The sequence below is a fragment of the Hemibagrus wyckioides genome, linkage group LG29 (assembly GCF_019097595.1).
Source record: "Hemibagrus wyckioides isolate EC202008001 linkage group LG29, SWU_Hwy_1.0, whole genome shotgun sequence".
Lineage (NCBI taxonomy): Eukaryota > Metazoa > Chordata > Actinopteri > Siluriformes > Bagridae > Hemibagrus > Hemibagrus wyckioides.
The window spans coordinates 1,509,837-1,522,336 of NC_080738.1; the positions used below are offsets into that span (position 1 = coordinate 1,509,837).

Genomic DNA, 12,500 nt, shown 5'->3' on the forward strand with positions numbered 1-12,500 from the left:
AGACATTACAATAATCCAACCTAGAGCTAACAAAAGCATGAACTAATTTCTCTGCATCATGAAGTGACATCATATTTCTTATCTTAGCGATATTTCTGAGATGGAAGAAAGCTACCTGAGTGATATTATCTACATGAGCTTCAAACGAAAGACCAGAGTCAATAATCACACCAAGATCTTTTACTGCTGGACAAGATGAAACAGAAAGACCATCCACCATTACAGTGCAGTGGGCCTAAGACAGAACCTTGTGGAACACCGAACATAACCTTGGTATGCATGGAGAAGTCACCATCTAGATCTACAAACTGATAACGGTCAGTCAAATAAGACCTGAGCCAGGAGAGGGCTGTTCCTTTAACACCAACAACATGTTCTAGTCTATCAAGTAGAACAGTGTGGTCAATGGTGTCAAAAGCTGCACTAAGATCCAGTAACACCAGTAAGGAGACACAACCCTGATCAGAAGCCAGTAACAGGTCATTGACCACTTTAACCAGTGCTGTCTCTGTGCTATGATGAGGGTCTAAATCTAAATCCTGACTGACTGACACTTTTTTGCCAGTTAACCCTTGCAGAGGAGAAAAGTGCAAACCTGTTGAGTGTATTTAACATAGCATCAACATCTCTGTCCGCTAATTAGAACAATGATATCATCTGTGTAAGCTGATAACTTAAAAGCAGTGTTGCACCCTGGAATGCACAAGCCATCAAGTTCAGTTCTAAGTTTGTTTAACAGAGGTTTGATTACAATAGTGTACAGTATACCAGACAATGGACAGCCTTACCGGACCCCCCTTTCCACACTAAAAGGAGCACACAAGTCACCATTTACCTTTAACAGACCTTCAACATCACAGTACAGAGTTTTTATTTTTTCAATAAAATTTGGATTGAAAGTAAAAGCTGCTAAAACATCCCATAAATACTGGTGTTCGACACGATCAAAAGCTTTTTCTTGATTTAACGACACTAGGCCTGCATTCAGATTTGAAGATTTGCAAATATCTAACAAGTCGATATGTTACGATATGTTACGATATGTTACGATATGAACGATATGAACGATATGTTATCACTAATCTGCCTACCTGGGGTAAGTTCTGAAGAAAGACATTATCAGTGGCCTGCCTGTGTACAAGTTCACTCCTATACAGCTCTTTATAGAAACTGACTGCTCTCCTACGAACTTCAGCTGGGTCAGGCAAAAGCACAGCAGCTTCAGAGCGCAAGGTATGTATGACTCTTTTTTGGTCATTTTTCTTTTCAAAAAACCTTGACGGAGCATCATTCTGGAAGTGGGATCTGACCAGAGGCATTTGTTCTTGGTCCTGCATGTTTTCAGTAAGTTATTGCAGATTAGCTATGTCTCTTTCCAGATCCTCCATCGACTGAGCTATGTCTCTTGTGACGTTGTAGGTATATTGTCGACGCAGCTGGCTAATTTGTACCTTGCCAAAGTCCCACCACTGCTGCAAGGATTGAAATGATAATTTTTTGGTTTTAAACCCGCTCCAGAAATGTTTAAGAAGTTCTATAAACTGCTTGTCACCTAATAAATTAATGTTGAAATGCCAGTAGGCACTTTTGGGTTTTACCGAGCTTAAGGTTAACCCAGACTTTACCATGCTATGATCTGAGATGCCTACTGGGATAATTGTGCAGTAGCTAAAAGAGTTGAATTGATGTTTAAAACCATAAAATCTGTCCAGTCTTGCCAAAGAAAGCATGTTGTTGTAACAATGGACCCAAGTGTAGTGCTTCTGTTTCTTGTGGAAGTTCCCCCATACATCCACAAGCTCATATGAGTTGGATTAACCTCTTGCGAGACGGCATATGGGGCTCGACATGATCTGAAACATGCTCAGTGCAATTAAAATCCCCGCCTATGAGTAAATAATCATCAGGACTACATGAGTTCAACACATTACACAAAGTATCCAGGAAAACCATTCTGTCCATGGCAGTGGTGGGGGCAGAGACACAAATAAAAACAAACATGTGATTCTCAAACTGGGCCTGTGTTTTCACCAATCTGCCCCTTAAAATCTCCTCTACATTAAAAGAAATGGGAACCAACTTTTTAGAAAATAAAACTGCAACTCCACCACTGAGTGAGGTGTCGTGACGGATGGCTAGCCCATCAAATTCTCTTGCCCAGTTTGCTGCATTACAGCCATCACTATGTGTCTCTTGTGCAAATAAAATGTCAACTCTCTTTTGCCGAATTAATTCAATCAATTCTTTTCCTACTTTCCCTCGCCCGTTTAAGCTTAGGGAAGCAATGCAAATCTCTCTCATAAGTGAGAAGACAAGCAAAATTGAAAGAAGAAATGATACAGCCATACCAGAAAAAAGAGATATCAAGCCTGATCTTTTTGCCATCGTTTATGCCCGGCGCTCGGTTGGAGCTGGTGGGGGGTTGTTATCAGGTGTATCCTGTTTTTTCGGACACGCTCGTACAAGATGCCCAATTGCCCCGCACTCGAGGCACTTCATACTTTTTGTTGTAGCAAAGATTTATATATTTGATATATAATGTTGTAAAACTATGAGGAAAAATTTAAGGCATCTATCAAATAAAAAACACAGAGAACTGAACAACATATATATACACCATCAATACTGTGAGGAACTTAAACAATACAAACATACTCTCAGAAGGAAGAGAGAACAGTACATTCAACATCAGCTCCAAAGTACTGAAGAATCTAAATTCTAAACGTTTCTAAGACAATTGGCATTTTCTAAATAAAAAACAACACGAACAAGCGGCCAATCAGAATGGAGACATCTGGAAAAAACATTTTGAATCCAGAACAAACCCAAATCTATGAAAAAATGATCAATATGGAACATACCATCAGTAAACATCAAACCCATTAGACTTCCCCATTACAGAAAAAGAACTGAGTGATAAAATCCAGGCCTTACAAAATAAAAAAGCAAGTGGACCAGATGGCATTCTGAATGAAATGCTCAAAAATACTGACCACAAATTAAAACTGGCCATACTAAAACTGTTCAACTTGGTTCTGAGTGTCGGTCATTTCCCTGACGCCTGGAATAAAGGAGTCATAACGTCCATCTTCAAGAGTGGAGACAAATTAGACCCAAACAATTCCAGAGGCATTTGTGTAAGCAGTAATCTGGGGAAGTTGTTCTGCAGCATCATCAATACGAGACTCATAGACTTCCTTACCGAGCGCCATGTCTTAAACACAAGTCCGATTGGATTCTGACCAAATTACAGAACATCAGACCACATCTTTACACTGCACACTCTAACTGACAAACATATCAACCAAAACAAAACCAAAATATTTGCTTGCTTTGTAGATTTTCAGAAAGCTTTTGATTCAATTTGGCACCAAGGATTATTATATAAAATCATGGAAATTGGTACAGGGGGTAAAACATACAATATCATAAAAACAATGTACTCAAACAATAAATGTGCAATTAAAATTGGAAATAAACAAACTGCATTCTTCACTCAAGGGCGGGGCTTGAGGCAGGGCTGTCCAACCCTCTTCAATATATACATTAATGAATTGGTAAAATTATTAGAACAGTCACCAGCACCCGGTCTCACACTACACCACTCCAGTATAAAGTTCCTCCTCTATGCAGATGATCTGGTCCTGCTGTCTCCTACAGACGAGGCTCTACAGCAGAACCTCCACATCCTGCACAGGTTCAGTCAGACCTGGGCCCTGACTATAAACCCAACCAAGACAAAGGTCCTAACCTTTCAAAAACGACCCAGAGGTCAGGGAAAGAGACGCAGTTTCACCCTCGGTATCACCAAAATTGATCATGTCACTAATTACACATACCTCGAGCTGAAATTCAGGGCAAATGGAAACCTCAACCTGGCTGTGAATGAACTGAAGGAGAAAGCAAGAAGGGCTTTCTATGCCATTAAAAAATTTATTCCAGTTCAAATCCCAATTAGAATCTGGCTCAAAATATTCCAATCAGTTCTAGAACCTATTGCACTGTATGGTAGTGAAGTCTGGGGTCCTCTCCTAAATCAGGAATTCAACGAATGGGACAAAAACCCAGTAGACGCCCTGCATGCAGAGTTCTGTAGGAGCATCCTCAGGGTACAGAGGAACACACCTAACACCACATGCAGGGCAGAATTAGGACAATACCCCTCTATTAATCCACATCGAGAAAAGAGCCATCAAATTCTGGAAACATCTGAAATGGAGTGACCCCGACTCATCATTTTAAAGCCCTTAAAAACCATGAAGCCAACATAGAAAAAAGCCCCCTCATTCAGCTGGTCCTGAGACTCCACAAACAAACTAATCTGACTAACACTGACCAACCTCAGGACACTGACCACCTCAGGACACTGACCACCTCAGGACACTGACCAACCTCTGGACACTGACCACCTCAGGACACTGACCAACCTCAGGACACTGACCACCTCAGGACACTGACCACCTCAGGACACTGACCAACCTCAGGACACTGACCACCTCAGATACAGACATTTCAGCCACATAAAGCTGATGCAGTACACAGTGACATCAGACAGTGTTCCCCTGGGACCCTGGTGCTACATAAACACACAACATATAACTACAAACACAGAACAACCACACAGAGCTAGGATAGGAGTTTGTACTAGCCACATAAAGTGCAACGTGTGCAACTAGGTGCAAACAGAGCAAAGACAGTGCAGAAACAGGAAGTACAAAAATTAACGGCGGTTATGGTTGTGCAATAAGTAGTGAACAATACATTGAGTCTGTTCACAAAGGTGAGAGTGTGTGTGACAGTTCAGTCCTGGTTGTTGAGGAGCCTGATGGCTTGAGGAAAGAAACTGTTACACAGTCTGGTTGTGAGGCCCGAATGCTTAGGTTCCTCTTTCCAGATGGCAGGAGGGTGAAGAGTGTGTGTGAGGGGTGTGTGGCATGTGTAAGAGTGTGTGTGAGGGGTGTGTGGCATGTGTAAGAGTGTGTGTGAGGGGTGTGTGGCATGTGTAAGAGTGTGTGTGAGGGGTGTGTGGCATGTGTAAGAGTGTGTGTGAGGGGTGTGTGGCATGTGTAAGAGTGTGTGTGAGGGGTGTGTGGGGTGTGTAAGAGTGTGTGTGAGGGGTGTGTGGGGTGTGTAAGAGTGTGTGTGAGGGGTGTGTGGCATGTGTGAGGGGTGTGTGTGAGGGGTGTGTGGCATGTGTAAGAGTGTGTGTGAGGGGTGTGTGGCGTGTGTAAGAGTGTGTGTGAGGGGTGTGTGGGGTGTGTAAGAGTGTGTGTGAGGGGTGTGTGGGGTGTGTAAGAGTGTGTGTGAGGGGTGTGTGGCATGTGTAAGAGTGTGTGTGAGGGGTGTGTGGGGTGTGTAAGAGTGTGTGTGAGGGGTGTGTGGCGTGTGTAAGAGTGTGTGTGAGGGGTGTGTGGGGTGTATAAGAGTGTGTGTGAGGCGTGTGTGGGGTGTGTAAGAGTGTGTGTGAGGGGTGTGTAAGAGTGTGTGTGAGGGGTGTGTGGCGTGTGTAAGAGTGTGTGTGAGGGGTGTGTGGGGTGTGTAAGAGTGTGTGTGAGGGGTGTGTAAGAGTGTGTGTGAGGGGTGTGTGGGGTGTGTAAGAGTGTGTGTGAGGGGTGTGAGGGGTGTGTAAGAGTGTGTGTGAGGGGTGTGTAAGAGTGTGTGTGAGGGGTGTGTGGGGTCGTGCACAATGCTTTTGGCTTGTGATGTTAATGTCCATGATAGCGGGGAGAGAGACTACGATGATCTTCTCAGCTGTCCTCACGGTCCTGAAGGGTCTTGTGATCCGAGACGGTCCAGTTCCCAAACCAGGCAGTGATGCAGCTGCTCAGGACGCTCTCCATGGTCAGGATGGGGGGAGGGAGATGGGCTTTCCTCACCCTCCGCAGGAAGTAGAGGCACTGCTGGGCTTTCTTGGTGATGGAGCTGGTGTTGAGTGACCAGGTGAAGTTCTCCGCCAGATGAACACTCCTGAAGTCAACAACCATCTACTTAGTCTTGTTGACGTTCAGAGACAGGTTATTGACTTTACACCAGGCTGTTAGATGCTGCACCTCCTCCCTGTATGCTGACTCGTCGTTCTTGCTGATGAGACCCACCACGGTCGTGTCATCGGAGAACTTGATGATATGATTATAGCTGTGCATTGCTGCACAGTCGTGAGTCAGCAGAGTGACCAGCAGTGGACTGAGCACACAGCCCTGAGGTGCTCCAGTGATCAGTGTGGTGGTGCTGGAGATACTGCTCCCGATCCGGACTGACTGAGGTCTCCCAGTCAGGAAATCCAGGATCCAGTTGCAGAGAGAGGTGTTCAGGCCCAGGAGACTCAGCTTCTTAATCAGGGGCTGAGGGATGATTGTGTTGAATGCTGAAGTGAAATCTATGAACAGCATTCGAACATATGAGTCCTTACAGTCCAGGTGTGTGAGGGCCAGATAGAGGGTTGTGGTGGTGGCATCGTCCATCGTGGTGGAGCGCCTCATGACAAGCCTCTCGAAGCATTTCATCATGATTGGTGTGAGTGCGACGGGACAACAGTCATATTGAGGCATGAAACCATAGACTTCTTATGCACAGGGACGATGGTCGTTGTCTTGAGGCACGTTGGGATGATGGAGCTGCTCAGAGAGATGTTGAAGATGTCAGTGAAGACATCCACTAGCTGCTCTGCACACTTCCTATCCTAGGAATGTTGTCTGGTCCAGCAGACTTCCGTGGGTTAACTCTGCATAGAGTTCTCTTCACGTCAGCTGTGGAAAGACAGAGCACCTAGTCGTTAGGAGGAGGGATGGTCTTCCTCGCCGCTACATTGTTCTGTGCCTCAAACCGAGCGTAGAAGTCATTCAGCGTGTCTGGGAGGGAGGAGTCACTGTCACAGGCAGGTAAGGTTGTCCTGTAGTTTGTGATCGCCTGGATGCCCTGCCACATGCACCTGGAGTCTCCGCTGTTCTGAAAGTGGCCGTGAATCCTCTGGGCATGTGCGCGCTTCGCCTCTCTGATGGCTCGGGACAGTTTGCCCCTCACTGTTTTTAAGGCCACGTTGTCCCGTGCTCTGAAGGCGGAGTCTCTCGACCTCAGGAGAGCACGCACTTTTGCGGTCATCCACAGCTTCTGGTTTGATCATGTGGTGATGGTCTTGGTGGCGGCGTCCGGAACTCTGTCGCTGAGCCACGTCTCCATGAAAACAAAAACACAGCAGTCTCTGAACTCACGCCGTGTAGTTCGCTGGAATCAGATGTAGTCCAGTTTATTGTCCAGTGAGCAGACGTTGGACAGAAGTATGGAGGGGAGTGCTGGCCAGCTAGGGTTTGTTTTTAGCCTAGCACAGACACCCGCCCATTTTCCATGCTTCCGCATCACATGACACCGAGGACTGAAGGCCTGGTCTTCGCAGCAAGCCGAGGTCGCAAAGTTTTCCAAGTGTCCACTGTCTTTGGTGTCCATGCAGCTTAGCAAAAAATACTAAATACTAGAATTTAAGGGTACAAAATATAACAAAAAATATAACAAATAACCTGTAATAAAATAAAATATAACAAAAAATACAAAATACTAGATGCCTGGTGTTCACGTGCAGTCACTGCAGGATAAATTAACCTTCTGCTGCCACCTGGTGTTCACATGCAGTTACTGCAGGATAAATTAACCACCTCAGACTCCTGTACATCACTAACACACCCCACCACTGCAGTGTGGTCAAAAAACTTCTGCAGGTGACATGATTCTGAAGGTCTGAGGTGTACAGAGTAAACAAAAATGGAGACAGGGCAGTCCCCTGAGGTGCTCCTCTCTTACTGACCACTGTGTCAGACAGGGAGGCCTCCAATCGTACAAACTGGGGTGTCTGACAGGAGGTCAGCAATCCAGGAAGTGGTGGATAAACTGAAACCCATTCTGAGCCACAGAGAGAGAGAGAGAGAGAGAGATGAAAGAGAGAGAGAAAGAGTGATAGAGACAGAGAGAGACACAGAGTGCAAGAGACAGGGAGAGAGAGAGAGAGAGAGAGAGAGAGAGAGAGAGAGTGATGGATTGTGCCAAAATGCAGCAGCAGTGCGGTGGTGAGAGCACGAACACTGCAATGCAGGGGCATGTGAGATATAAAAACACAATACAGAGAGAGAGAGAGAGAGAGAGAGAGAGAGAGAGAGGGAGGGGTAGAAAGAGTCCTGAAGTAAAGAGGGCAAAATGGTGGAAGTGAGCCATGCGTGTTAAACACTGCCTCTCACTCCGTCTGTCATAACACACTGCAGTAACAGGAGGCAAACTGTGTGTGTGTGTGTGAGAGAGAGAGAGAGAGAGAGAGGAATAGAAGATAGAAATGAAGGACAAAGAAAAAAAAATCTTATTAATGTTTGCACTTGCAGCATCTCTGACCTGTCCATGTCCCAGAGGTGTGTGTGTGTGTGTGTGTGTGTGTGCAGCATCTCTCAAGGTTAGACACACACAACTATTTGACTTTGTTATAAACTTTAGACCTCTGTTCTTTCAGACTAAACACACACACACACACACACGTGACCTAGCACACGTCACACATTAGGGCATAGAAAAGTCTTTTATTTCTCTGTTACTGTAGAGAAAAGTCCGAGATAAAGTATTGGCACCCTCACATGCTCACATCGCTGTAAAGTGACCTACAGAAAAGTAAAAGATCAAATAAACACACAAACAAGTAAACAAATAAACACACAAACAAGTAAACAAATATACAAACAAACCAAGGTCAAAGGAGACTCTGTGCTTGTTTTTTCTCATGAATAATTCAGAGGTGTGTTTTCTAACTCTATGTTTAGCATTATCTACATTTTCGGGATTTAAATCATTATATTGACTCAAATCAAGCCAGAAGCGCGTCCACACGAACGCACGCGCGCGCTCGAAAGAGAGAGAGAGAGAGAGAGAGAGATGCGCGAGAGTGTTCAGTTCATCCTCGTGCTGAAAGGTTTTAACATCATTGGGCTGAAAGTGCTGATCACGTGATCACGGAGTCTCCAGTGTCGTAAAAAAAGGTGCAAGATCATCATCAGCATCCTCATCCTCACTCCGAGCTGCATCCGGATCCGGATACACACACACACACACACACACACACAGAGAGAGAGAGAGAGAGAGAGAGAGGAGAAGAAGTAAGCGGAAGCACGCGCTGGGACGAGAGGCATCACGCGCTCGCAGGACGCGCTCGCAGGATCTCCCTCCAGCAGGTACACACACACACACACACACACACACACACACTACACTACTGTACTAGTTAGTGTGCATGTGCTGTACTAGTTAGATTGCATGCGCGTGGTTAGTGCTCATGTGTTCATTAACTTCATTTAAATCACGTGATTTTTAAACATTAATAAACCGTCATCACCGGCCGGTCGCCATGGAGACGTCCCTAACCCGCACACTAGTCTACTACCCAGCACGGTGACTGCATTAGTTTGCGCTATGGCTGTGTCCTCAACCGAGTAGTAACCAAGTACAGGCTGCTAACTAGGTCGCCTCCAGCACCCTCAGTAGCTGGTAGTGTTCTTTAATCAGTCACCTGTCTAGATTCTCTCTAATCATCACATCCTCACTCTCACTCACTCACTAACATGTCCTCGCGCACTGGAGTGTGTGAGGTTTGTCGGTTTGGGACGCAGCCAGGTTTTCCTCTCAGAGTGTCAGGGTGACCGGAGAGCGCGCATGCGCAAAGGAAACAATTTAACGCTCTTCTCTGTGCAGCAGAATGCGACCTTTAATGGATTTTAATTTTATACTGTTATTAAAAATTGCAGTGTTTGTTTTACAAATATATTTTGGATGCTGTTTTATTTATTTATTTTTTTTGTACAGATATGTAGTAGAATTTGACACTTTCTGTTCAATTATTTCTATTTTAATGACCTCACATTAATCAGACATCATTATTATGAATCTCATTTCCTGCATTTCTTTAGCATTAAATCACGAGCTGAACTATCCACCAGTTGTAGCTGTGAATCAGATGAATGTTCAGGAGAAAGTGGTCAGATTTACCTGGACAGAAACGTTGGACCTGTTGATGTGGCCAGCGCTGGGTCTGAGCTGCAGCTAATCTACTGTATTTCTATGTACACAAATTTATACCATGACTAGCCGCTAGCTCAGATTAGAATTAAAGACTCAACAACGTCAACATCAACAGTGAAGACGATCTTTATCCAAGCCGTGGTCATGTGTGTGGTATTTCTGTCTGACTTTAGCAGCTAATAGGCTGAGGTTAATTATCGTAGTGCTAATTATTCGAAGTTAGCTAGCTAAGAGAAGAATTTCCGTCTGGAAAAACATTTGATTTTCTTTTTTAATCAAGGGAGAGCGACAAACTAAAACCTCCTCATGCAGCTGAATGATAGCTTTATTTATATCGGCGGCCATATTGTAGAATCTTTTCCCTTCCTTCAGGGCAATTTGATATAACCCTGCCCCCTTTTGCCCCACCTCCGGGATTGAAGATTAGAATCGTGTCAGGGATCGATAGTAATCGTTGAAGAGAATAAAAACCAAGAGTTCTAGCTAATGTGTGTTACTTATCGCACAATCCTCGTTCGATAACGTGTGATGATACCTTTAGCGTACCTTCCCTCAGGAAACATGAATAAATCAGTAAACAGAAGAGAAGTGAAAGATGAAGGGTGTGTTCTCGTGACTCCTCGGTTCTCCGTCTCGCTGTCTTTCTCTCTGCAGGTGAACACAAGACTCTACTGATCCCTGTGACTCCAGCAGAGCCATGAATTTCGTAATGAAGGCAGCGCTGGGAGGTGGGTGCAGTGTGTGTGTGTGTGTGTGTGTGTGTGTGTGTGTGTGTGAGATGAAGAGGTTGTGTTAAATGGCCTGAGTCAGCACTTGAGTGCCGCAGCAGCAGCAGCAGTGCTTAATGTTGTCCGGATTCAGCCGCAGTCATGCTGTAGCACTGAGCTAACAGACGCTAACCTGACAGGATTTCTGACCGGAATTTTATTTTCCGTAATAATGATAATAATAATAATAAAAAAAAAGCTAATTATAATCTCTGGTCTTGATTTCTGACACTAGCTGACAGGATTCCTGACAGGATCTTTAAGACGTTCATAAATGTTCACTGTTAACGCTATGCAGCTAGCTAAGATGAACAAACATCAGACAGGAATTTTAAGACGATATGCATAAATATTTCAGATAAATGAATTGTTTATATTCTTTTCTAACTCTCCATAAAGGGTGCTAACAAATGACATCTTGTGATAAGATGGAAAAGGGATTCTGAGATTTATATTTGGGAATGCTAATAATCTTTGGGTTTCAATGCTAGCTACTATGAGCTAAGCTGACAGGATTTCTCTTTATAAAAGTGTCGAACTGAACTGCTAACCTCACGTAGCTGATTTCTGACAGGATCCCTGACAGGATTTAGAAACGATAATCAGAAATGCTCTTCACATTCACACTGGGAAACTCACCTGACATTTTCAGGAATGTTTACTGCTAATAGTAGACAGCTAACTTAAATCAGCTAGCCTGAAAAGATTTCTAGCACTTGCTAGAATAGTTAGCTCAATAAAATCAACTAAGATGGCCGTAAATCTGGCAGTATTGTTCGTCAAATTCTGCTAGCTAAATAAAAAGTCATATTTTTTTATATTAATATTAATAAAAATTCATAAAGTTTATTCCTAATAACCGCTAAGGCTAAGCAGTGAGGTAACGCGTGACCTGACAGGATTTCTGAGGATATTTTATTGTCATGTTAATAAAGCGTTTTCCTGTGTAATGCTAGCTAGCGCTTATCAAATTCTAATTCACATTCAGTCCAAACGCCTGTGTGTGTGTGTGTGTGTGTGTATGTGTGTGTGTGTGTGTGTGTGTGTGAGAGAGAGAGAGAGAGAGAGAGAGAGATTGTGCATGAAGATTCAATATTTCTCTGCATCAGTACGTGTTGTACAGCTCAGAGAGAGAGAGAGAGAGAGAGAGAGAGGTGGTGGGGTGGCAGTGTGTGTGAGAGGCAGAGAGAAGGAGAGATGGAGTGAAAGTTATTGAGATGGGAGGAGGGTGAGTGAGAGAAGAGACAGAGGGATGGGGGGAGGAGAGAAAGAAAAATAGGGAGAAAAAATAGAGAGAAACAGATGGAGAGAGAGACAAAGACAAATAAATATGAGTCAGTGTCACACAGATATCAACAAATGCTGCTGTTATCAACAACTATATAAGTGTGTGTGTGTGTGTGTGTGTGTAGGTGGGCCTCCGGATGTGGGGAAGATGTTGGGCGGAGAGGAAGATAAAGACCCCGAGGCAGAGAAGGAGAAAGAGGAGGAGAGGCAGGAGGCTCTGAGGCAGCAGGAGGAGGAGAGGAAGGCCAAGTATGCCAAGATGGAGGCTGAGAGGGAGGTGCTCCGCCAGGGCATCAGGGACAAGGTACATCCTCACACTGACCATCATGAGCAGCCCGGCTCCGCCCCAAACCACTAAACCCAGCACTGACCACTGCCCTGTCTCTACACCAGCAGAACATCCAC

At 44.5% G+C, this 12,500-nt stretch overlaps 1 protein-coding gene across 1 annotated transcript in view; it reads left to right on the top strand.

Annotated features, from left to right (window-relative positions):
* Positions 1-8,916: 8,916 nt before the first annotated feature.
* cplx2a (complexin 2a) overlaps positions 8,917-12,500 on the top strand; it is an 8,437-nt gene continuing 4,853 nt past the window's right edge. The window contains exons 1-3 of the mRNA XM_058384171.1: positions 8,917-9,197; positions 10,696-10,769; positions 12,221-12,399. Coding sequence (XP_058240154.1) covers positions 10,739-10,769; positions 12,221-12,399 — 210 coding nt within the window. The 5' untranslated portion in view covers positions 8,917-9,197; positions 10,696-10,738. The remainder of the gene's footprint in view (positions 9,198-10,695; positions 10,770-12,220; positions 12,400-12,500) is intronic.